Source organism: Durio zibethinus, chromosome 4 (assembly GCF_047325235.1).
Source record: "Durio zibethinus cultivar Kanyao isolate XHJ-2024 chromosome 4, ASM4732523v1, whole genome shotgun sequence".
NCBI classification, from domain to species: domain Eukaryota; kingdom Viridiplantae; phylum Streptophyta; class Magnoliopsida; order Malvales; family Malvaceae; genus Durio; species Durio zibethinus.
In genome coordinates this window covers 3,580,393-3,608,077 of record NC_143165.1, presented here as the reverse complement: position 1 = coordinate 3,608,077, position 27,685 = coordinate 3,580,393, and the positions used below count along the sequence as shown (strand labels likewise).

Genomic DNA, 27,685 nt, shown 5'->3' with positions numbered 1-27,685 from the left:
CATTGATTATCCTCCATGATAATTCAAAATCTCCTTGAGATGATCCAATGTGCCTCTTCAATTTCGCATATGCACTCTTGGCTCTAAATGAATTAATAAAGGTATATTAATGTTTTGTTTTGAAACCCTAAACTATAAATAATCTTAAAAATATAACATAAATCATACTTATTTGTTGTAACATTATCAAAATGCATTACTTTATCCGTCCAAGTAGCTATAAATATGTCTTTATACTTTGTCAACCATTGGTTCTTTACATACTTGATTGTACCTGAATAAATCTGGTAATCAATTTCTAACGAACTAAGATGCCTTTCATACTTCTCGTAACGGTTTTGGAGACCACTAAATGAATTTGAAAACAAAAGATGGAGTTACCACCAATCTTTTTTGGCTAGGTGTAATTGGTAACAAATTAAAACTTACATTCTTAATAAAATTTTAAAATTAATTAAAATTTATTAAAAGATAATTTTTGGGTATGCAAAAATAGTTTGAGTTTGAGAGTCAATTACGCGTGAAAAAAAATTAGCACCCTTACAGTAAAACGATACCAATTAATCATGTGTTATCTTTTGATTTTGATTAAAAAGGGTATTAATTTTAGTCTTTAAAAATTAATTTTCTTTAAAAACATATTTTTATTTTTTAGTATGCTTGAAAAATAAATAAGAACCTTACATATTAAAAATTTCAAAAAATATTTCAATACTTTGACAATATTAAAAGGAACCATTTCACCTAAAGAATTTTCAAGAATCGCTACTCGAAATTCTCGAAAATCTTATCCTCGATGGTTTATATTTATTATCATCATTTATATTTAAAAAACATAAAATATGATATCTATAATTTTAAAGCAAATAGTATTTTCTAAAACTCATTTCTATGCTATCTATAAAACAAAAACGAAAAATCTTTATTGAAAATTAATCTAAATGCTCCAATACACTGACGACATTTTAAATAGATTTTCTTACTAAAGATTCCTAAAGAATCACTACTTGAATTTTTTTAAGATCTCATCTTAGGAGATTTTTTATTTTTTTTTAAATTATTAAAAGTCATGTAATAATATAATTTTCTACAAACACATTTATTTCCTAAAAAAACATACTCTTATTTATTAAGAAAACTATTCAAATTAAATAAACTAATTATAAAATGAAAAATTTTTATATTGAAAAGAAATTTCTAAATATTCTAATACTTTGACAATTTTTAGAAGATTTTTTTCACATAGAGAATTCTCAAGAATTACTACTTAAATTTTTTGAAATCCCATCATCGAAAATTCTCATTACTTAATTTTATTAAAAAAAATTCATGCTCTTATAAATATGTTTATTTTTTAATCTTTTTAAGAGAATTATTCAAATTAATTTAAAAAATTTGTATTGAAAAGAGTTTCTAATAGTAAATTTTAGAAATTTTTTCTCATCTAAAGAATTCTCAAAAATCATTACACGGATTTTTTAGAGTCCCATCATCAAAAATTTAATTTGTATTTGAAAAAAAAATTTTGAAAGTAGAAAAACTTAATAAGTAAATTAAGCATGTATGATGTTTGAATTGCAATTAAATATATAAAAAAATTTTGTATGAACATAAATGATATGAAACTTGCATAAAAATAAAAATCTACTAATAAATAAATGCATGGACTTAAGTTTCAAGACCTTGGTTTATTAATTAGAAAGGAAGTACTACCACTAAACTGACACAATCGCCCCATTTTTTCTATCTTCTTTTTACTATTTAATGGTTATAATACAAGAAGAAAAGATGAGTCCCAATCTGTTTAACAACCTAAAAACCATAGACCTTAACCATGGCTCTTGATGTTTACCCATTTCTTCAATCATGAACTATCCTTCACTCTTAGGAATATCAAAAACTAAAATAATCAACTATGAAGTCTCAAACTCATAGACAAATAAAAAAAAATTTAGGGACCGAGGATGACAACAATGTTACCAATTAAACCAAAACAAGAAGGGATTGGCTTTTTCACAAATAGCCATTTCATAAAAAAAAGGTCTGTAAACCAGTGTAAGTTTAAAAACAATGGACCACCAAGAAGGCCCATAAACATTTAAAATTTTTAGCTTTTTCTCCTTATAAATCACTTACTACAAATAAATATCATTTATATAATGAACTAATGAACATAAAAAAGAAGCTTTTCTACACACAAACTACTTATTGAAATGAAGAACAACACATTCATGCAAAGTATGAAGTTTCAAAAATCAATAGATAGACCACATTCAATAAGGTTTAGTATGTAGGAAAAAAAATAAACTTCAAACTTCAAACGAAATAGCATGCACTACATAACTATATGCAAAAATAAAAAAAAAGGTGAACATGAAGGGATAAGACAACAGTGTTCTTATGAAAACAAACTGAAATGGAAATGAAGGAACTATCTATTCAAAAAAAAAAGAAAAAAATTTCCCTAAGAGCTACAATTTTCTTTTCCTTTGTCAAGCTCCCACTTTTCTTTTAAGTTTTTCTTTTCTTGAGTTTCTCTAGTTGCGAGACCTCCTTTTTTAGCCACCAAGAAATCTTCTTCATTTCTTCTTTTTTATTTTCTCAAAGAAACCTTCAGCATATCAAAGTGTATTTTTTTTAGAAAGCTTTTTTTTTTCTTTTTTTTTTCTTTCCTCTTTTCTTCAATAGCCCCCTCTCCCTTCAAAGAATTAAACCCTAAAAAAAAAATCATTTTGGTGAATATTAACCTTTAGATTAAATCCCATCAAAGGGTCAAAGTTTCTCTTTTTATCTTTTCAAGGAACAAACTTTTGTCATTGGATCAAGATCAATGAGAGATCCAATAGTTCACATTATTCATTGCAAATGTTAGATTTTTATAGCCTCTAAACCAATGGAAAGACCATTTTACCCATAATACAAAATTTTTTAGATTTAGGCTATTTTCTTAGAAATCAATGTTCTCATGCTCATTTTTTAGATTTTAAAACACAAAAAATTATGAATATTATAAAATTAAGATCTAGAATGTTTCACGAAAATTTGAGTTCGAGAAGGTCAAATTACGAAAATACCTTTATAAGGGCATTTTGGTAGTTTCACACTTTTTGGGGTATTGCTATGATTTTAAATGCACCAAAAATCATGAAATATTATAAAATTAAGATTTGAAAAGTTTCATAAAAATTCAAGCTCCAGAATTCTAAATTATGAAAATACCCCATAAAGCCCATTTTAGTAATTTTGTACTTTCCCCAATGCAATAAAAATTTTTAGTATTTTAAAAATCACTAAATTTAATTTTAAACCACATTGATTCAAATTAGATTGTGAATTTTAAGGATTGATCCCGATTCTATTCATTTTGACCAAATTTTGTGTAATTTTGATCAAAATTGACTTAGGGGTTTACTCATGTCATTTATTCTTTATTTTTTATACATGCACGTGAAAAGATATGATCTATATAAATCTTATGCGAAAGAGTTTGATAGGAACTATATGGGTTTTTTTTTTTATTATAGGTCTAAATATCGATGTATTTTATGAGCTCTTAAAATGGCCTTTTTATAGTCTTCAAATGGGCTTTGTTTGGGTTTCTAAATAGGCCAAATCTTTTATGGTTGTAAATAGGCCTAGGTTAACCATGCTAAAATATTTTAGACAAATTCGATGTCTACAATACTTACCATTAATAGAAGAAAAGACATGGACATTCCAAACTAACATGAATGTCTCTCATTTCTCTTTCTGCTTAAAAAAATTCTTATAATTTGCAATCACATTTCTTGATTTCTTGAGATATGCAATTTGCAAATAAAATTTACCTTGTTGGGAAAAATAGCCTCTATTACATTCATCAATGACAAATCTTTATAAGTAACAACGACAATAGGAATTATACCATTAGTTATCAAATTTTTTAACCTATTCAATACCCAACTGTAGTTTATCGAAATGCTCAGCCTCTATGGACACAAATGCAATAGAAAATATCATTTTTGTGGAAGTCACACTAACAATTCCAAGTAATGAGAGATGGTACTATTGTTTTATAGGTTAAATCTATAATCAAGATACTTGGGAAGGCTTGCAACAAATCTATACCAGTAAGATGAGCCCAGAACAAGTCTGTCATATAATTGTTTAACTTGTTAATCTTATGTCATTCTAGGTATTTATAATCGATTAACTTTTTCATAAGTTGTTGTATTTGTGATCTATCAGCTTTCTTAACATATTTGTATCTTTTGTGTTCATTGTATATTATCTTTATAGTGTTGACATTCTTCTCATCATGTTGTTTTATGATCAATAATATGTTCATGAGTTTGGCCATACTATTTGACATATTAGCCACCATTTTCTTTTTTTTTTTTTAAATAATCAACATGCAAATTAATTTTTCTTTAATTGTTTTACTGGTAGATGATTGTGAAACGTATAGGCTACTGTCATGCTACACTTATCATTAATTGCTAACTTAATCCCATTTAACTCAAATGGGCAACCACACTTTTTCATTTCATTCCCTTACGTTGAATTTCTTCTACCTTGCATTTATTCTTTTGCTGTTTGTATTTTTCACTTCATTCACATGCCAATCTTATTCTAAATTTTTTCTTTAGGCCTCCTAATTTAGAGTTTTAATCACAATCACATTCAACTTGTCTAACTTATGAAATTAGGGCTTCTTTATTATAAAACACCTAAACAACATATTTAACTTATTATGTTTATACAAACTAATATTTTATGCCTCCATTAAAAACTAGTTCAAAAATATAATTTTACCTTTTTCATAGTAAATGAATTTATGCAATCATATCTAATATATAAATTTTCTAGTGATTGATTCTACTCTATCAGCGTAGTTCCCAAATTGATCTACACATTACAAGATGTCAAAAAATTATAATAATACCATTAGGAAGTGGAAATATGAACCAATTTTGCATTGTTGGCTATTTATATCAAGGATAATTTTTATATTACCAAAAATGAATATTCAAAATGAATATTGCATTATCGAAAATGCATATTCGATAATGCAATATGATTTTGAAAATACATATCTAAGAATCATATTGTATTACCGGATATGCATTATCTGGTAACATAAAAAATAGATCAAATATGCATATTCAATAATGTAATATACATTTTAAATATCTATTTTCGTAAATATCAAATTTTTAGTTTAAAATGAATGTTAAAATGAATTATCTCATTGAATTGCTCATCATCACCTCTAGTTTTATTTCTCATTTGTCTATCTATTTTTACATGATTTAATAATTGTTTCAAAATTTTGTGAATTGATTTAAAGATTTAAGGTTTTTTTTTATCTTGAAAAGAAGGTAGAAGGAAAAAAAAAGTAGAACGAAAGAAAAAAAAAAGAAAAAAAAAGTGGAAATGGCCAGAAACGAAATGTAAATGAATGTAAAGGGTTAAAAATATAATTTACAAAAAGACATAAATTATTTCACATTTGGTATTTTTGAAAGAAAAATAACGAGGTGTAAAAGTTTTTTTTTTTAATATAGAATCTCCCAAATCCTAATTCCTCCTAAATCTTGTTATATAAAGTGTATTTTGGCAGCAGGAACACATATCGCAACGTAAGCGCCAAAAGGTGAGGTCTCTGCTGCCGCAGATAAAGAGAGAAAATGGAGGCAGCGAGAACAGTTAAGGACGTTTCCCCTCACGATTTCGTCAAGGCTTACGCCGCCCATCTCAAGCGTTCCGGCAAGGTTTTTCTTCACTAATTTATTCCCTATTTGATTGTTAGAGATGCTGAATCTTTTCATGTTTCACTAATTTTATGTCTTGTTTGTTTTTTCTTATATGTTAAAAAAAAAAAAAAAAGAACAGATCGAGCTTCCTCCATGGACTGATATTGTCAAGACTGGTAAATTCAAGGAGCTTCCTCCCTATGACCCTGGCTGGTACTATGTCAGAGCTGGTATGTATATTTATCGCCCTATCAATCAATATTAATCCGCCATTGTATCCATATTTTATGTTCTGTTACTTTATAGCTTCCTTGGCTAGGAAAATATACATGAGGGGAGGTCTTGGTGTTGGTGCCTTTAGGAGGATTTACGGAGGGGCTAAGAGAAATGGAAGTCGGCCACGCCATTTCTGTAAGAGCAGTGGAACTGTTGCTCGTCACATACTTCAGCAATTTCAGAATGTGAACATTATAGATATTGATCCTAAAGGGTGAGTTTTCTTTGTTCATAATATGCGATTGCAACTGGCATTACTGATTTGTTGATATTAAGGTAGTTGGTCATCGATGAAAATGAAAGTAATTGAGAAAGCAATCTGGCTAGTATCATTCACTCATTGCCACCTTTTTAAAAGCAAAAAATAGACATGTTTTGCTAGCGATATGATCAGAGTAATTTTCTGTTTCAGCCTATTGGACATATTTCTTGTAAAACAATAATTCTTCAATTGGGTTGATGTTTTTGGGGAACATGTATATGTATGCCTAAAATCCCAGTAATATTTACTTATTTATAGTAAATTTTTTATATACATGTTTGTTTATTTCGTATTTTACAATACGAAAATTTTTGTGTTACAATTCATATCATGCTTTCTTTGTCTTGTTTTTGTATCATTTTTATATCGTGTTATAGCTATACATAGTGGGAAAGCAGAGCATACATTTTTTTTAAGATGCAAAATTTATGCTAATAATTTTACCGGATATAACTTTTGATAGAGCCTAATCTCTTTAAGAAACTTTATATTAATTTCTTGTGGGATCATAGGAAGAAAGTCAGAATGATTGAAACATTAGATTTCAGTCTTTTTTTTTCTTTTTTTTTAATTATTGTGTTCCTCTTTTTAATAGTTAGTGCATAACAAGAACATATAGGAAAGATTAAATTATTAAAATTCAAGAAATCATACAAGTAGAATTGTTGACTTGTGTTGTTCTGTGTTTACTGTTGCATATTATTAACTAAAATTAATTGTGTATCAGTTGTAGGAGAATCACATCTAACGGCCAGCGTGATCTGGACCAAGTAGCGGGAAGGATAGCTGTTGCCATCTGAGAAATTTTAGCAGATGCTTTCCTGCTCCTGAAATTTAGCGGTTTGAAAGAGTGCTGTTATAGGAGGCATTGTTAATCACTTTTCTTTTTGGTATATTAATCTTTTTTTTTTCTTTACTTTGAAAACCAAAATTATATTTGCTTTTAGACGTTCAAAAAATATTTTTTTTCTTATATTTGCTTTTCAGGCTGTGATCGTAAATCACATGTATTTACTTGAAAAATTTTCAGGCCCCGATAACCAAACTCAGACGATTAATTTGAAAGAAAATGCATACATCATATGGACTAAAAATGTGTGTACCAATTGTCACTAGAAATTCATATAAACCAGAGAAGATCAAACAGGTACTACTTCACATTGGCATCACAACAAAGATCCTACTAGCCACAGATTGCAAAAAATTCCGCAATGATATATTATCATCCCAGCAATTGTTCACAACAAATCAGTCGGTCCGAATGATGCCATTCTCATTCAAGAATTCCACAAATTCATCTATAAGGTAGGGCCAAGCACCTTCTGCATCGTAATTTGACAGTGCAGGATCTACCATCTGCATTACAAACGACATTAAAAGAAATGTGCAGTTGATGACAGAAAAAAGCTGATTCAACTGCATATGCAAGAAGGAATATCCAAGAGGCTGATATTGAAGCTTTTTAACTTACCCTAGCAAACTCCAAAAGTTGAGACCATGTGTCCCTAGAGATTGCTTTATTGTGTCGGGCCTGGTTCGAATGACATCAGAGCATAAAATACAATTAGAAAAACAACTACAAGTAGAGACTGATACAGAAGAAATCCAAGCAACCACATTAAATTTCATAGTATCTGACAAGGCTAGACACAGGGATAGTACATGCAATTTTGCGGAGCTTATCATCAATGCAAAACTTGCAGCTTTTATGAAAGAAATAAATAAATAGCACACCTAGTTCCTGATTGTTTTAAATTTTCAGCTATAAGTTCATGCTAAAGATATTCCTACTAAGATAGCTATCCAAGACCTACTCAACTTAAAGAAAGAATAGACCTTTGGTAGCAGCAAAATTATGCATTATCACTTTTTGCAGTGTTGTAGCACATCCGTTCATAATTTAATTTAAAAACAAAAAATGTACATTATACCTTAGAATTATTACTTCAAGCATACAATTTATTTTATTGCAGGTCAATTAGAAATGACTACTCCTGAATTAGTGAGCATATATTTCTCGCAGCATATTCCAACAGGATTTTCTAACAAAACTAGGAAGGGAAGAGCACAATATGTTTCTAAGGTACCTGTAAGAACTGGCACCAATGGTTCACCAATGGCCATTGATTCTCAGCAAACAGTAACTGCCACATACCAATTGCAGTATCCAATGCCAAAGATTTTTGACCCTGAGATGGAAAATAAAAGATCAGTACCTGCATACAGCTCAACTACCCATTACTATCAAGGCTTAATGTATCTTTTCAGCACACTGTCGTTCTAGTTGAAATTCTGAAAGAATTAAATCAGATTTCAAAGAAGATTTACTATTAAATATATAGCAGAGAACAAAAATAAATATAAAGGCCAAAACTTTTATTTCTATAACCTAAACATCCAAAAATGGATCTAACACAGGAATAACCACGTCCGGAAGTCAGTCTCTGACAAAGGAAAAGAAACATATTTCCAGAAATAAATGTAATCTGCATCCAAACAAACTCTACCGAAACTATTTACTCAATTAGCCGCAAATTATCTCTCTGCCTAGAGAAAACTTACTATTAAGGATGGTTGAAATGACCAGATAGTTACCTTTTCTTTTGCCCAGCCAAATGCAAAGTTATATATCTCCCGAAACTTTTCTGCAGTCACAATAAGCAAAGAAGAAAACAAGTGTGCATCACCAACAACAGCATATGTTTTACTTAAGAGTCATAACATATTAATAAACCTAACCTATTTGACAAAAGCTAATTATCTGCATATATATCTAAATAAAAGAAGCTTCTTTGGCCATATGCAAGATGCATGACAAGTTAAAATAATTTTTTAATTGAATACTGCAAATTATACTCTATGAAGCATTGATCATACGTTCATCTTTCAGTTCAGAGCGCATGAATGATAGCCTCTCACGAAACTTCTCCAAAGAATCTATCCTGCCATGAAAATGTAAAACTTTCTTTCAGTATTCTCATCTTAGTAGGTCAAACGTCCAATCTAATATCATTTCAAGTAAGAAGATTAGAAAAAAAGTAAGATATAAATGCTCACCCTAGTGCCTGCAACCCAATGAAGAACTCCTGCTTGGAATATTCACACATGGTAGAAGCCTTCATGTGCCATGAAACAACTAACTGCAATTTACTACATTATTAGCATAATTGTTCACAAAATATTGAAACCAGATAGGAACAACTTGTAAATATCCAATGGCATCTTGTGAAACCTCCTACAAGATTCAAATTATTTATGACCATATCCAAATTTCTTTTAATAGTTTGGTATAACATTTAATCTCAAGTACCCAAAACCTGTCATCATTTTCATCAGTCATTACCATATGAGATTGAACAACTATGCTAGCCAGAATTGATGAATGAAAAATTCAGAACCTTACTATTCTTATACCTCATTAGCTTTAGCCAATGCCAAAACCTTGCTCTCACAAACTCTAAATTGCAGAACATTTAAGTCCAACCAGGTATTTAAAAAGATAATTTAGAAAGAGTTACATCACCATTTGTCAAGACTACTATTATGGCATGTGAAATTTGAATCTAATAGTATTCACAACGAGAAAAAAAACGACCGTGGTCAACCCACACATGCAGTGTAAAAGATCATTGGAAAATGTGATAAAAGTAGCCAACAACCTCAGCCGGATTCTAAGACCTTTTATTAACACTTTGGAACCTTGGGCAAAATGTAAGCTAATGAGATTAATTTACATGCAGAAAAATAACAAATCTTCATCATATGAATGCATTTATCACAAGAGATTGTGCTTCGGGATGCAGACATACCATAACAATATCTTGGGGGTCCACCTGTCAAAAAAATGAAGGTTCCCATGTGTCATCCAAATTTTGAAATAGACATAATTTTATCTATAAATGAAATAATAGAAAAGCAAAGCAAGGGGGTCTAAAAATGTCAGGCATCAAATTTAATTGATAAAAAAAGGCTACCTGGAGGTCATTGCATAGGAGAGTAATACCATCAGCCAGTATCATATCTGTGTAGGGATCTGAATAAAACATTGAAGTATTTTTTATGAAAGCATAGCCAAAGCATTAATAATGGAAAGCAAGCAGCAGATAATAAATTTCTAGATTTTACAAAATCAAAATAAGAACATATCAATATCTCCAGTAAACAATAGAAGTTCAGCAGCCTTCTTCCATCTACAATACTAAACTCAAACATAACTACAAAATTAAGGCAAGTCTATCCGCATCTTTATAGTATTATTTTTTTTAAGGGCCCTAAAGAGAGCTATACAGAAATTATAAACTACAAAATGTGAAGAGGAAAAAAAAAAAAGAAATAAAAAAAGCTTGCCTTTATATCTGTTATAAAGCTCTTCCAAATGTCTGGTATCAGTATAACTTTTAATCTGGGGCTGGCTGTAGAAAACATCAAAAGCTCCTTCAAGATGCCAATCACTGGCCTTCAAAGCTTGAAGAGCAAGTTTTTCACTGCAATTAAATAAAGAAATGAATAAAATTCATGTACAAGAGAGCTGAAAAGGAGATCATCACTAATGCATAGAAGCTTTATTAGAGACTGCAAACCCGTAATTTTAACATGGTAACCGGAGGAAAAAAAAAAAAAAGCACGAGTATGCATGTGAAGATATAGTGATTAGTGTTACCAACAATTATAGTGATCAAGAGTCAAGACAGCAGCTAAAAAAAAGACCAAATGTGAAGCATCTATCTGTTTTCTAGGAACATGTCATCAGTGTTAGATTTAGATGATTTTCGTATTAACATATTCTTGTTAATTATTACGATGATTTAAAAACCATCTCACCATAAATCCAATAAGTTGCAGCCCTTAGGAGCATCAAAGCCCCTTGTAGGCAGAAGCTGCTGTCAAGGAATCAAAGACAACACCAGAGATTAGGTTTATATTCATCTTAGACACCAAGACAGGAAGTGAAGAAAAGCATAAAAGGCTAGCTTACGCCAAAAGATCACCTTATTAACTCTTTCTCATCTTACACGTTTTTTATTCATTTTCTCTTTCTCATCTTACACATTTCTTATTCATTTTCTCTTTCCTCCTTATTTTATATCATACATCAAAATCTCTCCATTATATGCTAATCATACAACAAAATGAGCATCTAGCATCCAATTTCTCTTAGAAACTAGAGTAACTTGTTTTATTAATTTTCCCCTAGAGAAGAATCTTTGAGAAGAATGACATTGCTACCAGAGTCTTTTGTTTTCCATTAAATGTTTTCCATAGCAAGTAGCAACCACTAGTGACAATAGCAATCATTAGCAATCCACAAAATAGTTAATGCTACTTTTATGTGGACTAAGCACTTTATTGTGCAATACATGCATCAACACATACAGCACAGGTGCGGGTATGAAATCTCCATCTGACACAGCAGCAGATATTAGGACTTGACTTATTCATATCAAGGTAATCTAAAAAGTACAAACAAGAAAAGATGTGGAGATTGGAAAGAGATTGTCGGTCAATTCTTTTCATTGGGCCATCACTGTTGTTGAGATATGGGCTTCTCAGCCTCTGTTGATAGTTAGCTGGCTTGAAAAAAATGGCAGAAAACAAGGCTCAACCACAAGTTCACAACCTTGATTTTGCCACACAAAGAGAGAGAGAGAGAGAGGGAAGGAGGGAGGGATTTCAAGTTTGTGCATCTAGATGAAAAAGAAGGGAGGTTGGAGGTTTTTTTCATTCAACTAGGGTTCAAAAAAGTTCTTGATTTTCAGGCCAATAAATCCATTCCAAAAACAGTTCTACATTTTCTTGAAAATTGAAATAACAAAGCATAATGTCATAGTCCAACTGGAAACAAAAGGTTTGCATAATCTTTGGGTCTTTCCAAGCCGATGATCATAGAAATTCCAACTTCAAATATGGGTTGTGGTTATTAAACAAAAAAATTAACTATTTTTGGGTGTAAAGAACTATTTAGAAAAGAATTTGATTAAGGAAAAGTTTTAAAAGAAAAAGATTATTTTTGTGTTTTTTTTTCATCAAGAGAAATTTTTTTTTAAAAATAATCTCATTTCTGTAAGGTATTACGCTTGTACATTTTTTACATTTTTACAATTCATATCCACATATCAGTACCCTATTGTTAATAATCCTTTTAGTCAACTCAGCAAGTTCAAAGTAGAAGGTGAATAGAACATGCAGACACATAACCAAGTCGTACATAAACACCTAAGTCAATGTGACCTAGTTTGTTGCTAGCCACACTTGCTACAATCATTGACTATTGATAATGTTTCTCAACATGTGACAACTGACAAATAAAAATTGGCTTCTAAAGCCCAACCAATAGCAAATATCTTCTTGGTCAAGCTTGATAATAGTGTTCACATCATGGTTTTTGAAAGTAGCTTCTTGTTTTAGCTACTGGTATTATGGTTCATGAGTGGTTATCTTCTATTATTGTTCCAGAAACAGAAATCTGACTTAGTTTTTGTTGCTCCAAAGATTTTCTGGTAACTTGTACTGCTTTGTGAAAATGAAACATCAAAGAGTGCATAAGCATCTTCTAATAAGTTACTTTTCAGCAAACCTAATAGAATTTAGAAGTTTTCAAGTTTAATTCAAGGTACTAATGATCGATCATTCAAGATTGCCTCCATTGTAACCCACATAGATAAAACTGAAAAAAAAGAAAGAAAAAAACCCTTAGATTCTTGCCAATTAGCAAAGACAACAATTTTGAAACCATTTTGTTCCAAGTGATGATCTCAATAGTGCTACTTACTATTTTAAATGAAAACTATTTGTGGTAACTAAGGATATATATTTGAATTAGGAAAATGTATTTCAACATTTTAGTGAAACTCCAAGATCGGTCAATTGCTTAGGCTCAAAAATAAGGACGGTATAACAGTCATAATGAGTATATAAGAGATAGGCAGACAGGCTGAAGCCAAGTTTTCATCAATCTGATATTGGAAAAGACTAAGAAAAAGAAAAACCAGCATTCCTCACTTGCAGCTGCCTGTAAATCCACTGAAAGGCATGCCAAGGCTGATTATGAAGGGCTCAATGAAGCTTGTATGGTCATTAATAGTTAATGTCCTATTTCTATGTTCTCCACTCTGAATTTTCATGTTTCAGGCACTAAGTTATCCTTCCATTAATATCCTCTCTATTTTTCAGGATGTCTATTGTCCCTTCATTTTTGTCTTTTCGTAAAGCTTTTTTTCAGTCAATGTTCAAACTACCTCTCTGTTAACAATGATTTTGAAAGTAAACCCCAGAAGAACCCAAATATTAACACTGAAACCACAAAAGAACATCAGGATACCTCGCTCCAGTTATTGTCATGAACTGCTGGACCTTGTCCCGATGACCTCTACCCAGTTTGTGCTGTTAAAAACAACAAAACCATATAATGAAGAGAAATCATGTGATAAATTTAATCCCTAAGAATTAACATCTCATATAATGAAGAGAAAATAATAAGAGCTAACAGTTTAAAAATGGGTAAAAAAGGTTAGTACCGAGTTGGGTACGTCTCCAACTCAGGGCTAAATATTTAAATAAACAATACAGACTTACAGAGTTGGAGTGACACCAACTCACTCACCTATTGGCATTATATTATATTATAGATGCAGAAGAAAACTGGTTCAAACCCATCGACAACAGCCAAAAACAATTTAATACAAATCAAAATAATCTAAAAAAAAAAAAAAAGAACACTGAGTGATGATTCTCTTCCTTCTTTCTTTTCTGCTCTTTTTTTTTTTTTCAAATTCATCAAAAAAACCAACCTTTTTTTCAGTTAGTTTACTCCATTATTGTTTTCTACAACTCAAATTCCTTGGGGTTTTCCACGGTAAAAATTATCACAGTGAAATATATATCTACAATAACTCTGAAGCAGAATTTACAGATTTAGTCACATCCAAATTACCTACTTTAACCTACAACGATTTTTATATAAGAAGCAGCAATTAAACATAAACCAACAAACCCAAAATCTTAAAAAAAAAAAAAAAAGAGAGAAAAAAAACAGAACTAACCATTTTTGAGTTAATTGTGGAAAATTAAAACCCTAAAATCGTCAAAAAAGAGAAGAGAGACTTGGACAAAGCTCCCAAAGAGAGGAGGAAATGATAGGATCTTGTTTCAGTTTTGGGATTAATCTCCTCCGTCTCTTTGGCCAGTAGAGCCCAGACAAAAGAAAGGAATGAGAAGGAGAAGAAACTCCAAAAGGAAGAGTTAAATTCTAAAATGACCTTCTTTTCTGCCCTTTCAATCAATTGGATGCTTAAAAAAAATAAAATAGTAATTAAGTATCCAAATTTTCGTTTGGTCACTTCGTACTAATATTATTATTCAAATTACTTGACATCAATATTTAATAAATTCATAACACGCGAAAAAAGATCTAATTATCATTACATAATCATTATACCATTAATATAAAAAAAAAATTTTAATTAAAAAAATCTAATTTTTTTTTTTTAAATTTCAAAATAATTTGACCTGCAAATTAAAAAATTTAAACAAACCTAAAAAAATTAAATAATCCTAAATTTAAAAATAAATAAATAATAAAAATAATTCCCAAAATTTTCATAAATTCTACAAATTTTTTAAAAAAGTTCCAAGAATTGAAAAAGAATAAAAATATGAAAAATTAAAAATCCAAAAGTTTCAAAAAAATTTTATGAAAATCTAAAAAGAAGTAAAAAGAATTCAAATTAGAAAAAATATAAAAAATTCTGTAAGTGTTTTAAAAATTTTAAAAACAAATCCTAGAAATTTTCAAAAATCTAAAAATTTTAAAAAAATTCTCTAACGGTTTAGAAGACCTAAAACTTTTTATATCAAATACCAAAAGGGAAAAAATCTTTAAAAAACTTATTTTGAGAAAATTCAAAAATCTAAATGAATAAAAATTTGTAAAAAATTCTAGAAATTATGAAAAAAATTCCAAAAAATTAAAACAAATCAAAAAATTTTAAACTTCCGAGAGAGTTGAAAATAAAAGAAAAAAATCTAAAAATTCAAAAACCAAAAAAATGGCACAGGACCAAACTTTATTTTTCATTTTTTATGTTGATTTTATTTTTTTTCATATTTAAAAATTTAAAAATTTTATAAGTTTTCTAATTTTGAATTTTTTGGGAATTTTTTAAAAAAATTTTAAGCATTTTTTTTTTCATTTTATGGGATATTTTTAAATTCTTTTCAGATTTTTTATTGTAACGGGGATGTTATTAATTTTCATATTTTTTGAAAATTTAGAGATATTTTAATATTTTATATTGCTTTTTTATTTTTTATTTTTTTATTATTTTGGATTTTTAAAAATTTTCTTTTCTATGAAATTTAAAATTTTATTTTCCTATTTTTTGACTTTTTTGAGTTTTTTTTTAATTTTGAGATTTTTTTTTGTAATTTTTACTATGTTTTAATTTTGAGATTTTTTAGCCTTTCATATTTGTTTTTGAATTTTTTGAATTTTGGATTTTTCATATTTTTCCTTTGTTCAATTTTTTGGAATTTTGTAAAAAAATGTCATATTTTTTAGCATTTTTTTAAGTTTTAAAAATTTTAGAGATTTTCGGGATGCATATTTTTTATGTTTTTGAATTCATAACTTTTCATAAAATTGTTATAGATTTAAAAAAAAAAATTAAAAATTTTTAGAATTTTCGTGATTCTTTTTAGATTTGTTTAAAATTTTTTTCTAATGTTGATTTGTCCATGACATGACATTTTTTCACAAGTCATATTTTATTAAATATTAATAAAATATTTAATAAAATTGACCAATCTGAAGCTTACTTCTGTGTAACTACTAAAACAATCTTAAGCTTAGAAATTGACCAACGTAGAACAATCTGTTACCAGCATTTTTGTGCTTTAATAATCTATTGTGAAGTTTTGCTACTAGCAACTGCTAACAACATAGAATACTATGCTAGGGTGTCAACAATTTTTCTGCTAAAACAACGTACACAAGGCAACATGTTTTGAAAGTTTGTAGGATGAGGTTCAGTTTCCTACTTTAGATCTTTTAACAATTCAATATGAAAATTTAATAAGTAAAAAACTATTTCCTGCAGCTATTGGCAAAGCCTTAGCAAGCAATAACACTGTAGTTTTGTAGACATCATTTTGATTTCAACATTCATATACTTTTTGGTTCAAGACTAAAGTCAGTAAAGCTCAAGCAACAGATTAGATATGAGTGCAGCAACATATGTTATAAAACGAGATAGCATAGACCTGGAATTTATTTATTCTTACAACAATAATGGTAAGTTTTAACAACTCTATCAAATGATGCATCAAGCCCAATCTCTAAGATCTCAACCAATCCACCATGTTCCATGAAGAAGAAATGAAACTGTTTCAAATTTCAACAAAATTGAATAATGAAGTAGGACAAAATTAAAAAAAGAACGAAGATTTCTTACGTTTGTAGTTATGGTTTTTCATCATTATTGTTTGGACACCAATATGATCCATCACATTGTAGAAAGCTCTCTAGGATTGGTTGTATGCATTATAGAACCATCCTATGGACAAATCTATTTTTAATGATCTTTTTTAATGTTTGAAACTAGATCTGTCCATGGTGTAACTCTCAGGATGTGCCCATTGAATAGGAAAATGCAATTTAAGTAAAAAATTGATCAATAATTAAATAATATGAGCATATTTAAGCATTTATTTTCAAACTTAATCTCAGTTCTTGAATGTAAACATCACGTTTGGCAATTGTTTGTTTAATAGAGGGATTTCAATAGCAATGATTGTTCCTATTGTCCTCAACATGCTAATAACATTTGGAAAGCAAAATAAAGACACCAAAAGCATCGACAAAAAAAAAAAAAAAAAGAAAAAAAACCTCGATCAGACTCTGTAAATATGATGCCCTACTTTTTCCTATGACCATATTGTCTTACTCTTTCGTCAGACTCTCTTGAGCTAAATGGCATTCAAATTAAAAAAATAAAACTATTGATAACATGTACTTAACTTTTAAATATATATATATAAATAAATCTAAAATTTAATTTAATTAATTCATACAATTATCTTTGATGTTCAATAAATTTAAAATTCAAATTTTAATATTTGTAATTTTTTATATTCACATCCTACGACATATAAAATAATATAGATATAAATGTTTGTATAACACGGAACTATAGTCTACACCTTAATTAGTAGGACATGACATTACAAGAATAAAAACTTTTAGTGAAAGTTACGACTACACTAAAAATGCATATAAGCCTTACTTATTCTTTTAGCGAGAATCAATGTGATTTTTATAAGCTTTCGCTATAAATTCTCTCGTTAATTATATATGATGAGAGATAAAATAAGACCATCATTATACCTATTATTTAGTGAGGATTAAAAGACCCTCACTAAATGTAAATAATTAATGAAAGTTAATTTCAGTTATCACTAAATGTAAAACTTTAATGAAGGTCAATTTTAACTCTCACTATATCTTTTGCATTTAATAAAAACTTTTATTAACCTTCACTTAAAAGTTTTTATTTTTGGTGAAGGCTTGTATTGATCTTCATTTAAAATTACTTTTATTGGGAGTTGTGACCTTCACTATAATACTTTACATCATTTAGTGAAAAGATTTAAAATCTTACAGAAAAAAACTTATTTATGTATTTTTATTTAATTTGCTAATGGATGTATATATATTTTTTATATTTGTAATTCTTACTCCAAACAAAATATAAATAAATAATATTTATCCAAAAAATTATTGCATAAAACCAAATAAACATCCAATTATTCAAATTCCAAACAATATGCAATATCTCTCGAACATATCAATTCTTTTTAACTACTCTATTTTATCTAAAAAACTTAGATAGATTAGCAAGATAACCAAGCAATACACAGTCAAAATCAATAAGAATCCTTTCCTACCTTAAGTGTTCCACTACCACCTGCAGTGCTAGCCTCATTTTGCAGCATGCGAAGGCCTGTGCTTCCATAAGAGCTTATGCCAAGCTGACCGTGCAAACCTTCTTCTTGTTGTTGTTGTTGCAGGGATGAAAATGGTTGCTGAGCATACAACATGGAGGACTGTGCAGCCATAAATGATAGTTGCTGAGCATGCAAAAGATTTTAATTTTTTTACAACCTTCTTTTCAAAAAGCATACACCTTTATATTTTTGAATCTAAAGCATAACAAAGACAACAATCAATTAGATGCTACAACAAGCTTTCTTTGGCTAACTTTCGATTTACACAAGGGATAGAAGTATACATAATGAACTTGAAGCAATTAATTAGCTTTGATCTAAATACTAATGTTGATATATTTTAAGCTTTTAGAAGCTAATATTTCATGATAAAATACTATTAACATCAATGTAGCCAGCAACAAATGAATGCAACTATCACCATATTAAGTGTTCAAGTTTTTCGTTACAGTCGCATGTTTAACAATTAATGAATTAGTACATATAAAACAATTCTGATATATCTATATTTTTATCCCAATTAATTTCTCCAAAGCACTTTAAACTCCATTATAATTTTAGTTCATGTAAAAAGAATAAAATTTCAACTAAAACGTAAACTTTCACTTCTTATTAAATTCTCATAAACAATAGCTTACCTCATCTTGCCAAAACAAGTTGATGTTCCTTGGAAACAGAAGTGCTAATTGCCAAATAATAGACATTTGGTTATAAAAAAAGATACCTCAAGAGACCCAAAGATGCCTGAAGTAAACCGACAAAGAAGATAGCAGTGAAGGCCAATTTAAGGTAGAGAATAAGTTCTTCAACAGAGGAAACACTTTCACTTAGCATTGTGCCCATGACTAAGGATGCAATGGACACTGGACCAACAATAAGATGTCTATAACGCCCAAGAATAGAGTAAATAAAAAGGGAAACAAAGCTTGAATCCGCATAAATTAATGAAAAATTCATATTAATAAGAGTTAATTTTATCTACATTTATCCATTATTGAATTCAATTTGGAGACGGAGTAGTTTTGGTTCTGATACTAACATAATCCAACAATAGGTAAAGCAGTGACAACATACTGTATGGAAAACATCCATTAAGTTAATTGTATATAGGATGACTTCATTGACATGGCCAAGAAGAACAGAAATCAAATTTAAAACATGGACCTGAAATTGATGTGAAAAGCAGTAGCATTGAATTGAATGTTAGGAATATAACAAATGCATATACATGCAGTACATATACAAACACAAGAAAAGATATATTTAAATCTAGATACACATTCTCCTAAAGCTAAAATTTGCATCTCATGTTTGTTAACCTACATTTATTAATGTGAATCTAAAGAAACCAATTACGATCTTAAGTAGGAATAGGCAAAGCACATTAGTATAAAAAGTTTTTAAGTAAAAAAAGTTTTCAAAAAAAAAAAATACTAAAATATGTAAATACTCAATGTTTCATAGTATATAATTAAAATAAAATAAGAAAATTTGCTTGTATAAATAGGTAACGATTTCAAGAATTATACACAGAAGGATGATATCAATGCAATAGTTGCGAAAAGATACACAGCTGAACAAAATCAAAATATACTGTGAAAATTAGAGAAGTTATAAAAAGCAACTTCCATCCAAATTCAAAAAAATGAAAGACAATCCAATTTACCTGGTTAATAGTATCTCTAAGTCTCACATTTGTGCTTTTCAGATCCGAGGCTATTTTATCTACTTTATCTACGTGGAAAATATCAAAACAGTGTCAATATTAATCTTTTAATTTACAAAAGCTTTCAGATAAAAAAAGAGAATGTTCCAACTTTTGTAGTTAAGTTATGATAACAATTTATTATGCAAAAGAAAATATAATAAAGGAATTCTAAAATAGAAGCAAAATAAGCTATTAACTAGAATAACAACTTTTTTCTTCTCTTTTTTTGGATAACAAAGACTAACAATAGCCTTTGATTATATTAGCCACACTATCTATCTATCTATCTATAAATATGAAAAGTGGCTTTTGGCTAATATAGTATAATATATATTATATTAGCCAAAATTCACTTTTCATATTTAATAATGGAGTGTGTTTTAGACCAAACATTTCTTTCCAATGACATAAATGACAAAAAGAGATATGCAAATCAAACCCTTGGAACTTATGCTATTGTTGTTCAAACCACACTATTGCTAGTTGAAAAGTGGATAGTTTTTTATCATAAGGTTAATATGCAAAGCAACCACTAAAATAATTAATCAACTATTGGGAGCCCATGAATAGAAGTTCAAAGCAAAATGCAAAAAAACATTACCAACTACGAAGGTTTTGTTTTTCGTTCAACTTGTGAAACTCACCTTAGCACTTGGGTTTAGGGTTGGCAACGGGTTGGATTGGAGTGGGTTTTTGCTCGTCTCGAACCCGACCCGATTTTACAATCATAAAACCCGTACTCGACTCAACCTGAAATTTTTTTTATTTTTTAATATCCGAACTCGACCCCAAATTCGATATTGTATAAACCGTATCCGACTTAATTTGACCCAACCCGAAGTTAATAAAATATTATTTTTTAAATATAATTATATAATTATATAATTATATATAAATAAAAAATTAAAAAATAATTTTTAATATAGTTTCGGGTTAGGGTCGGATTTGCCTAAAACCCGAACCTGACCCCAACCTCGATTTTTTCTTATTAATACCCGACCTGATCTGAAACCCAATTTAAAAAAAAAATTGACCTTATGAAATTAAGTCGGATCAGGTTGAAACCCGTCGAACTTGGGTTGAGCTGTCAACCCTACTTGGGTTTCTCTCTTCATATCTTTGCAAAATAAATAAAAATCTTAAATATTGTATAGGGACTCAATCAAGCAGAAAATTTTTTAAATTAGAGTTGTTACCTTTTATACAAATAATAAAGAACATAGAAAATAGGAAGCAATATCAAAATCAGTATTGACGTAGCCATGTAGAGTAAACTTGTATGTTTTTGAAACAATAAAAATGAGCAATGACAAACATTAAACACATTTCTTCAATAATAAAAATATTATAAGTTAAAAGAACTTCTACATCATTTTGAATAAATGATAGTGATAAGTTTCCAAATTTGGCATTCTAAAAAAGTAGTATTACACTTTTACTAGTCACATTTGCTTAATCTTTGAATTTATTGGAGCTTTTGTAGATTTCTTGATAAACAAGGCAGCGAATCTAGGAATCAATGCTATGCAAGCAGCAGAATGGCATTTATGATTGAACCCCACTTATTCATTCAAAGTTCAACTTTTAAACCCTAGTCCAAACTAACCAATTATGATCAAAAACCTTACCCTACTTCCTTTAGGGGGATTTTAATAGCCGTTAGAATTTATTCATTCTATAATGTGAATCCAGATAAACATAAAACAATAAGAAGATCATGTCACATACATTTGGACTCCATTGAACTCCAGCACAAAGTGTTCTAAGAACCTCACCTTCCTTAACCAGCTCATTAAAAAGAGATTGGAAGAATGAACTATCGACTGCTATACCAGTGGCTCCTTCTATTCCTTGCAAAAGTTGTTACAAAGTATTCCATAAAACAGACAATTTCATGCCTTAATTGCTCCTACAATGCATTAGATCGTCACAATCATAAAATTTTACAAAAAAACCCATATGTAATAAATCAAATATTACATTGTATGGCAACAAAATAATATTAAACACGTAGCCAACAAGTTTTTCTTTTTTTCATGGGAACCAAACAGTCGTTAAAATTCATAATACAACCCAGAAATAACTAAACAGTCTCTATTATTATTTTTCTTCATTTTTTTTCGTAACCAAATAAAAGAGAAAGAGAGATAGCATTACCGGAGTGATGTATTCTTTGCCAGAAACATTATGGAGGAGTTTGAAATCAATTATTTGAAGGACATGGAGTTTTTGGTCCAATTCGACGACGTTTTGTTTCGATAACCGGATGATCGATTTCGCCTGCTGTTTGAAAATGCGAAATAGAAAAGGGCATTTAAAGGTGAAATCAAGAATCTTTCTCATTTGAGTAATGGCGATGATGGAATTGATTTGAGCTGCTATGGTGAGCAGCTGATTTAAACAAAAGTCATCAAAACTTAAGAAAATAAAAAATAAAATAAAAGCAAAAACACTTCGACAAATTAACCAAACACACTTGAAGAAACAACCGGAATCAGAGAGGTCACCGGCATATAGCGCAGATGCAAGAGCTGAATTAAAAAGTGATGTCAGCATAAATGGAAGTGACGAAGGCAAAAGATTTTGGGGTGGGGATACCAAATTTGGAAATTGACTAGCGTTCTTTGACTCTTTTTTAAACGATTTGTTTTGTGGAATTTCCTTTTACTTTTTAAAGGAATGGCTTTTGGTATTTTTCTCTTTACCAAAAAAAAAAAGAAAAAGGTAAGGCTATCAACAATGAGAGTCCTGATATTAAGCGACGGCTATTATTAAATGTTTAGTAGATGCTTTTTGTTTTTTAGTTTTTCTTGACGTCAAGATTATTTTTTTAATTATAAAATTATTTTTGTTTTTTATTTTTGTAAGAGGTAAAAAAAAAAAGTAATCAAATGTAGGTCATTTAAGTACAATAAATAAAATTTATTTAGTAAAAATTATTTTGATTCTTGAGTTTTATCAAAATAAAAAATAATTTTTTAGTATTTTTTTTTTTACAAAATAAAATGAAGAGAATTATAAAATAAATTTAGTGAAATTTATATATCACTGTCACTAGAATTAAGTTTCATTATTCTACATTTATTTCCCTTTAATGAAACAATTTAGTGAAATCAATGTAAAAAAAAAATTCATGAAAATGTATATATATATATATATATTGCATTATTTTTCAAAGTTGAAGGGGTTCAATTCACTCCATACCTGAATACACATACAAAGCTGCATGCGACCCCGGCCGCCATGTAAAACTACTTAGTCTACAACTAACACACATGCTCCTTGAAATAAAAGTAGTTTAATTATCAAAAGCAATAAGCTCAATCATCTACTTGATGCATGATCTTTGAACTTGTTTTTGAAGCTTTATTTTGCACATTTGCAAATGATTGAGTTGCATCTTCATATTCTCCACCTCTTTTCTTATCATCTTGATCTCCTTTTGAGGTGTTTCGCTTTCCCTATCTAAACCTCTATTTACTTTTATTGTTGTCTTAGTCATTGTCCTTTGATTATGGGACTCGATAACTGACATTGCTCTAGCCATTTTTACTTGCTCAAGAAGCATGAACTCTGTTACAATTTTCATGGGCAATCGATCATTCTTCGTTGCATGCTGCCGTGCATCTTGTGATAATCTATGATATACCATTGCTCTGCATACACTTGTTCTTTCTTCCTCTGTTAGATTTGGGTGTGCCTGCCCAGTTGTTGCATAAACTTGAAATTAAATGAAGAATTTATGAAACAATTGCTTCACCTTAATATATATTCATTTCATTCAAATCATATCACATAATATTTTTAAAAAAAAATAATTATTCATTACACATATTACATGTGCTAATTAAATGATAAATATTTATTTTAACAAAATCATTAATAATTCTTATTATAAATAATTTTTTTTAAAAAAAATTGATATTACAAGACTTGATTTGGGTTGAGGAATATATGTTGATATGGAATAATTATTTCGTAAATATATTACACATAAAGACGGGAGATTTAACTAATGATGCATGTATTGAAAATGATTAGAAAATAACAATAATACCTTGAGGTACATGTCTATGGCTCTATAAAGGTTGTCATCACAGGATCGAGCATTTGTTGGTAATGCATCTACAAGTGATTTGAAATCATTAACTTGAAGGTTGATATCTCTTGCAATTAGAGTAAGATAACCATCCACCAATCTTCCAACAATGGATAGTCTTGTCCCAGAATTTCTGAGGCCAAAGAAAACGTAAGTTTTAACCACCCTAATCACAATTCCAACATCATGTATAGTATCCTGATCATCTCCATAATTCTTAACCAAAAGATCTTGAACCGAACATTGCTCCAACATGGAAGCTATTCTTCTTTCCAGCTTGCTCAATACTTGAGAATCAATATGCATTATTAATCCCAACTTGAGAAGGTGAAGTAGAAAGTTGCATGAAACTGAATCTTTCTCCATGGGAAGTATTTTAATTATACTTTCAATTGTAATTCTTTGTAGTTTTTGAGTCAGATGCTTGGATACTGTCAGGTTATCGAATCCGAATGTGACTCTTGAAAACCATTTTGCAGTCCAGTGAGCTATACATGATCCAACAAGCTCTGATTTCATCCCTTGTCTTTTAATCGACTCAATCACCTCGATAAAATGATCTATTCGAAGGGTTGAAACATCATGAAACCACCAATTGTCAGCTGATTCTCCAGCTTTCAAGTTTTCATTGCTATGATCTTGTCCGAAAGTAAAAGCTTTTGGGTCAATTGAGGCCTTCCAGGCAATGGCATCTGAGCAACGCTTCACAATCAGTAACTCTTTCGCCCAAGGTGATACAGATTCACAGCTTTTGAGTACCTGAAAAGTGTCTTTCCAGGATGATAAAATTGCAAAATTCATAAATGCATCTGTTTTTGAAATGAGATTTCCTTCTTGAAGATCGTCACTCATTTCCAAGAAATTTGCAGCACAATTGAGTGGAGCAACGTTGGTAGCTGTCACATGTATCTTCCATCCATAGCAGAACTTGACAACTGATTCAAAACTCTTGGTTCCTCCTGGAAGATCATCCAGCACAATCTTGAGGCTGCCTCCATTCTCTCCCTCACTTCTTTTTGCAAATATAAGTCTATTCAGATAACCACTTTTCGAGACAATAGCAAGCTGAAGATCATAACATGATATATAAATATTTTTCTTTGACTAAATTTTAAAATTATGTAACATAATTTGATGCATCTATTCTACGCCATCCTAATAATCGATCATTTAAATATTATTCTACAAAAATTAGATAATTTTGTGAAAGATATCCTCCATAAACTTATCTATTTTGTAGCTATAATATTTTAGGTGTCCCAAGCATTGAAGTGGTTATAAACGAAAGGAATAAGTTGCCCACGAGTCAAGCTTTGCCCATAGGCTCACAGGCCTAATTCCAATCGGATGGGGCCTGGATATGATGTTTTAGGCTAAGACTTGTTCAAAAATATTTTATATTAATAATTAATTGAAATTTAATTCTAAAATATATTTGAAAATATAAATATATTTCTTAATACTTTAATAATAATTCTAATTTAGGCTCAGTCAGTTAAATTGAACTTGCTGAAGGTGGTTGGCAAATTTTATTATCTACCATCCCATTTTTTTTTATTTTTTATGTCTGAAAAATATATATTTTAAACATTTAAAACTGTTATTTTTTTATATTTTAAAATTATTTTTTTGATTTCTTTATATTTTAATGTTAAAATCATGAAACTTTAATTTTATAAAAAAATTTAAAATTTAATATTAAATATATTAAAGTTAAAACTTTTTTTTTTAAAGTCTATAAGTGGTGAAATTGTTTTTAGTGAAATTAAAAATGGGATCCGTAAAATTAATTATTATAACAGTGAAATTAAATACTTTAACAATAAAATTAAAATTAATTATAAAATTAAAAGAGAAGAACGTTTGTTGCTCACCTTGTGTAAGTGAAAGCTATAATCTCCTACCTGCACAATCAAATCACTGGGAACTTTTGTCTTAACAATCCTGCATGAGAACAAATTTAAATCATTAATATAAAATTAAAACAGGAAATATTAGAAACATTTATATTGTTAAAGTGTGCTATATCATGTTTGCTAAATATTAAATTTTTTATGATTTTAAATTTAAATTGAATCTTTCACTTATAATTAATTAATTTTATATTATTGTTAATTGTTATTCTTATTTATTATTCTTTTCAAGATTGTTACGTAATAAATTATTTTTTTCACTTACATAAACGGAAATTTATTTTTATTTGTTACCTATGTCCGTTATCTCTATCAAATTTATTAAATTTTTGTCTTTATTTACAAGGATGTGATACGTTAAAATGATATTATTTTATATATATTAAATATTAAGTTTTTTTTGTAATTTAATATTCAAATAGAACCTTTTTCTTTTTTTTCTTTTGGGGATAAACCAAATTGAACCTTTTTCAACTACATATAATCAATTGATTTTAGAATGACAAACATAAATGTTCAGAAAAAGATAAGGACTGAGAGAGTAAGAGCTAACCAGTGTTTATTTCTTCTTTCCAGTGCTTCAGCAACAATACTAGACTTCCCACCCTGTAATGAACCATGATGAGTGGGATGTTCCTCATCATCTTCATCATCCTGTCTGGAAGTGATAATCTCAAAGTCCATTCTTCCTTGATAGTTTTGGGCAATGGGATTATTCAGTGTATATATAAAACCAAGCTGCGATGTGGGAGAGGCTATTCAAAAGTGGTTATGCCATTAAGATGATTTGTTACCTTTTGCCATCTCATGTCCTGTCTGTCACTATAAGAATATGGATGGACTGCTTACAGCCAACACCTTCACAATTTATGTTTTTTATTCTCATCCATATATATCAACAGACCAATCACCTTGTTCTGTCAGTGTCAACATATGCTACTCTTGTATTTTTGTGTATGATTCATTACTCATCCTTTGTTTTTCTTTTTTCATTATTCATTCCTTGTTTTGGCCATGAATGATTATGAAAATTTTCATGGTTCAAAGTACCTTGAAAAGCATTTTCATTATCCAAGATTTTGTGGATGATTTATGCTAAGGACCCATCGGCCATAACGTAGAACCAAAGGCCAGCTAGAGAGAGACCTCCCTAATTCAATGGTCCACCCAATTTTTTAAAGGTTTGATGTTCAATTTAGTCCATAATTTTTTGTGGGATTATTCAATTCATGACTTGACTTTTAAATTTTTAATAAATCAACCCCTTATGTATTAGGATTTGGCCGTGAATGATTATGAAAATTTCATGGTTCAAAATATCTTGAAAAGCATTTTCATTATCCAAGATTTTGTGGATGATTTATGCTATGAACCCATGGGCCATAACGTAGAACCAAAAGCCAGCTAAAGAGAGACCTCTCTAATTCAATAGTCTACGCAATTTTTTAAAGGTTAGATGTTTAATTTAGTCCGTAATTTTTTGTGGGATTATTCAATTGATGACTTTTTTAAAATTTTTAATAATTCGACGGCTTATGTATTCGAAATTTAACAATTAAGGACTCTTATAGATGAAATTTAGGAGGCGTTGTACGCATGCAATTAGTCTCACATTAATCATTATATATTGTGATCACATGTTACTTTAATGTGGAAAATATTTTTGATTTTAATTGATAAAATACCTTAAAA

The 27,685-nt window shown here is 29.3% G+C and overlaps 3 protein-coding genes across 6 annotated transcripts; 1 reads left to right on the top strand and 2 right to left on the bottom strand.

The window, feature by feature from the left end:
- Nucleotides 1–5,398: 5,398 nt before the first annotated feature.
- LOC111287687 (small ribosomal subunit protein eS19x-like) lies at nucleotides 5,399–7,246 on the top strand. The gene is made up of 4 exons (XM_022878358.2): nucleotides 5,399–5,753; nucleotides 5,875–5,965; nucleotides 6,042–6,225; nucleotides 7,001–7,246. The coding sequence occupies exons 1-4, from the start codon at nucleotides 5,670–5,672 to the stop codon at nucleotides 7,071–7,073; spliced, it is 432 nt and encodes a 143-aa protein (XP_022734093.2). The 5' UTR covers nucleotides 5,399–5,669; the 3' UTR covers nucleotides 7,074–7,246.
- A 64-nt stretch (nucleotides 7,247–7,310) lies between these two features.
- LOC111287686 (uncharacterized) lies at nucleotides 7,311–21,879 on the bottom strand. 2 transcript variants are annotated; one of them, XM_089759138.1, is made up of 15 exons: nucleotides 21,757–21,879; nucleotides 19,940–20,007; nucleotides 19,348–19,437; nucleotides 18,912–19,017; nucleotides 18,214–18,396; nucleotides 13,592–13,653; nucleotides 10,621–10,757; nucleotides 10,248–10,306; nucleotides 10,083–10,106; nucleotides 9,331–9,413; nucleotides 9,151–9,215; nucleotides 8,869–8,918; nucleotides 8,361–8,462; nucleotides 7,745–7,804; nucleotides 7,311–7,629 (listed from the first exon to the last, which is right to left on the bottom strand). In XM_089759138.1, exons 4-15 carry the CDS (start codon nucleotides 18,975–18,977, stop codon nucleotides 7,522–7,524), a joined length of 999 nt encoding a protein of 332 aa, XP_089615264.1. In that variant the 5' UTR covers nucleotides 18,978–19,017; nucleotides 19,348–19,437; nucleotides 19,940–20,007; nucleotides 21,757–21,879; the 3' UTR covers nucleotides 7,311–7,521. The 2 variants fall into 2 exon arrangements, with proteins under 2 accessions (XP_089615264.1, XP_089615265.1); XM_089759139.1 differs by lacking the exons at nucleotides 19,348–19,437; nucleotides 19,940–20,007; nucleotides 21,757–21,879 and having other exon boundaries at nucleotides 18,214–18,372; nucleotides 18,912–18,992.
- Nucleotides 21,880–22,138: 259 nt separating this feature from the next.
- Nucleotides 22,139–26,794, bottom strand: LOC111288203 (root phototropism protein 3-like). Of its 3 annotated transcripts, none has more exons than XR_016341366.1 (5): nucleotides 26,547–26,792; nucleotides 25,955–26,024; nucleotides 24,039–25,145; nucleotides 23,186–23,681; nucleotides 22,139–22,261 (listed from the first exon to the last, which is right to left on the bottom strand). XR_016341366.1 is itself a non-coding variant. In XM_022878988.2 (5 exons), exons 1-5 carry the CDS (start codon nucleotides 26,675–26,677, stop codon nucleotides 22,189–22,191), a joined length of 1,752 nt encoding a protein of 583 aa, XP_022734723.2. In that variant the 5' UTR covers nucleotides 26,678–26,794; the 3' UTR covers nucleotides 22,142–22,188. The 3 variants fall into 3 exon arrangements, 2 of the variants coding, with proteins under 2 accessions (XP_022734723.2, XP_089615263.1); XM_022878988.2 differs by having other exon boundaries at nucleotides 22,142–22,264; nucleotides 23,314–23,681; nucleotides 26,547–26,794; XM_089759137.1 differs by having other exon boundaries at nucleotides 22,142–22,261; nucleotides 23,314–23,681; nucleotides 26,547–26,794.
- Nucleotides 26,795–27,685: the final 891 nt, after the last annotated feature.

Bases quoted from the DNA above. Each gene is read 5' to 3' on its own strand.
- LOC111287687 (XM_022878358.2), top strand. From the start codon at position 5,670: ATGGAGGCAGCGAGAACAGTTAAGGACGTTTCCCCTCACGATTTCGTC. The intron at 5,754-5,874 runs GTTTTTCTTCAC...AAAAAAGAACAG, and splicing joins ATCTCAAGCGTTCCGGCAAG to ATCGAGCTTCCTCCATGGAC. The intron at 5,966-6,041 runs GTATGTATATTT...GTTACTTTATAG, and splicing joins CTGGTACTATGTCAGAGCTG to CTTCCTTGGCTAGGAAAATA.
- LOC111288203 (XM_022878988.2), bottom strand. From the start codon at position 26,677: ATGGACTTTGAGATTATCACTTCCAGACAGGATGATGAAGATGATGAG. The intron at 23,682-24,038 runs GTATTATTGTTA...ACAACTGGGCAG, and splicing joins CCATAGACATGTACCTCAAG to GCACACCCAAATCTAACAGA. The intron at 22,265-23,313 runs GTAGATGATTGA...ATTTTCAAACAG, and splicing joins GTTCAAAGATCATGCATCAA to CAGGCGAAATCGATCATCCG.
- LOC111287686 (XM_089759138.1), bottom strand. From the start codon at position 18,977: ATGTCTATTATTTGGCAATTAGCACTTCTGTTTCCAAGGAACATCAAC. The intron at 10,758-13,591 runs GTATCCTGATGT...ATTTAATTGCAG, and splicing joins ATGACAATAACTGGAGCGAG to TGAAAAACTTGCTCTTCAAG. The intron at 7,805-8,360 runs GTACCTTAGAAA...CATTCGAACCAG, and splicing joins ATTGGTGCCAGTTCTTACAG to GCCCGACACAATAAAGCAAT.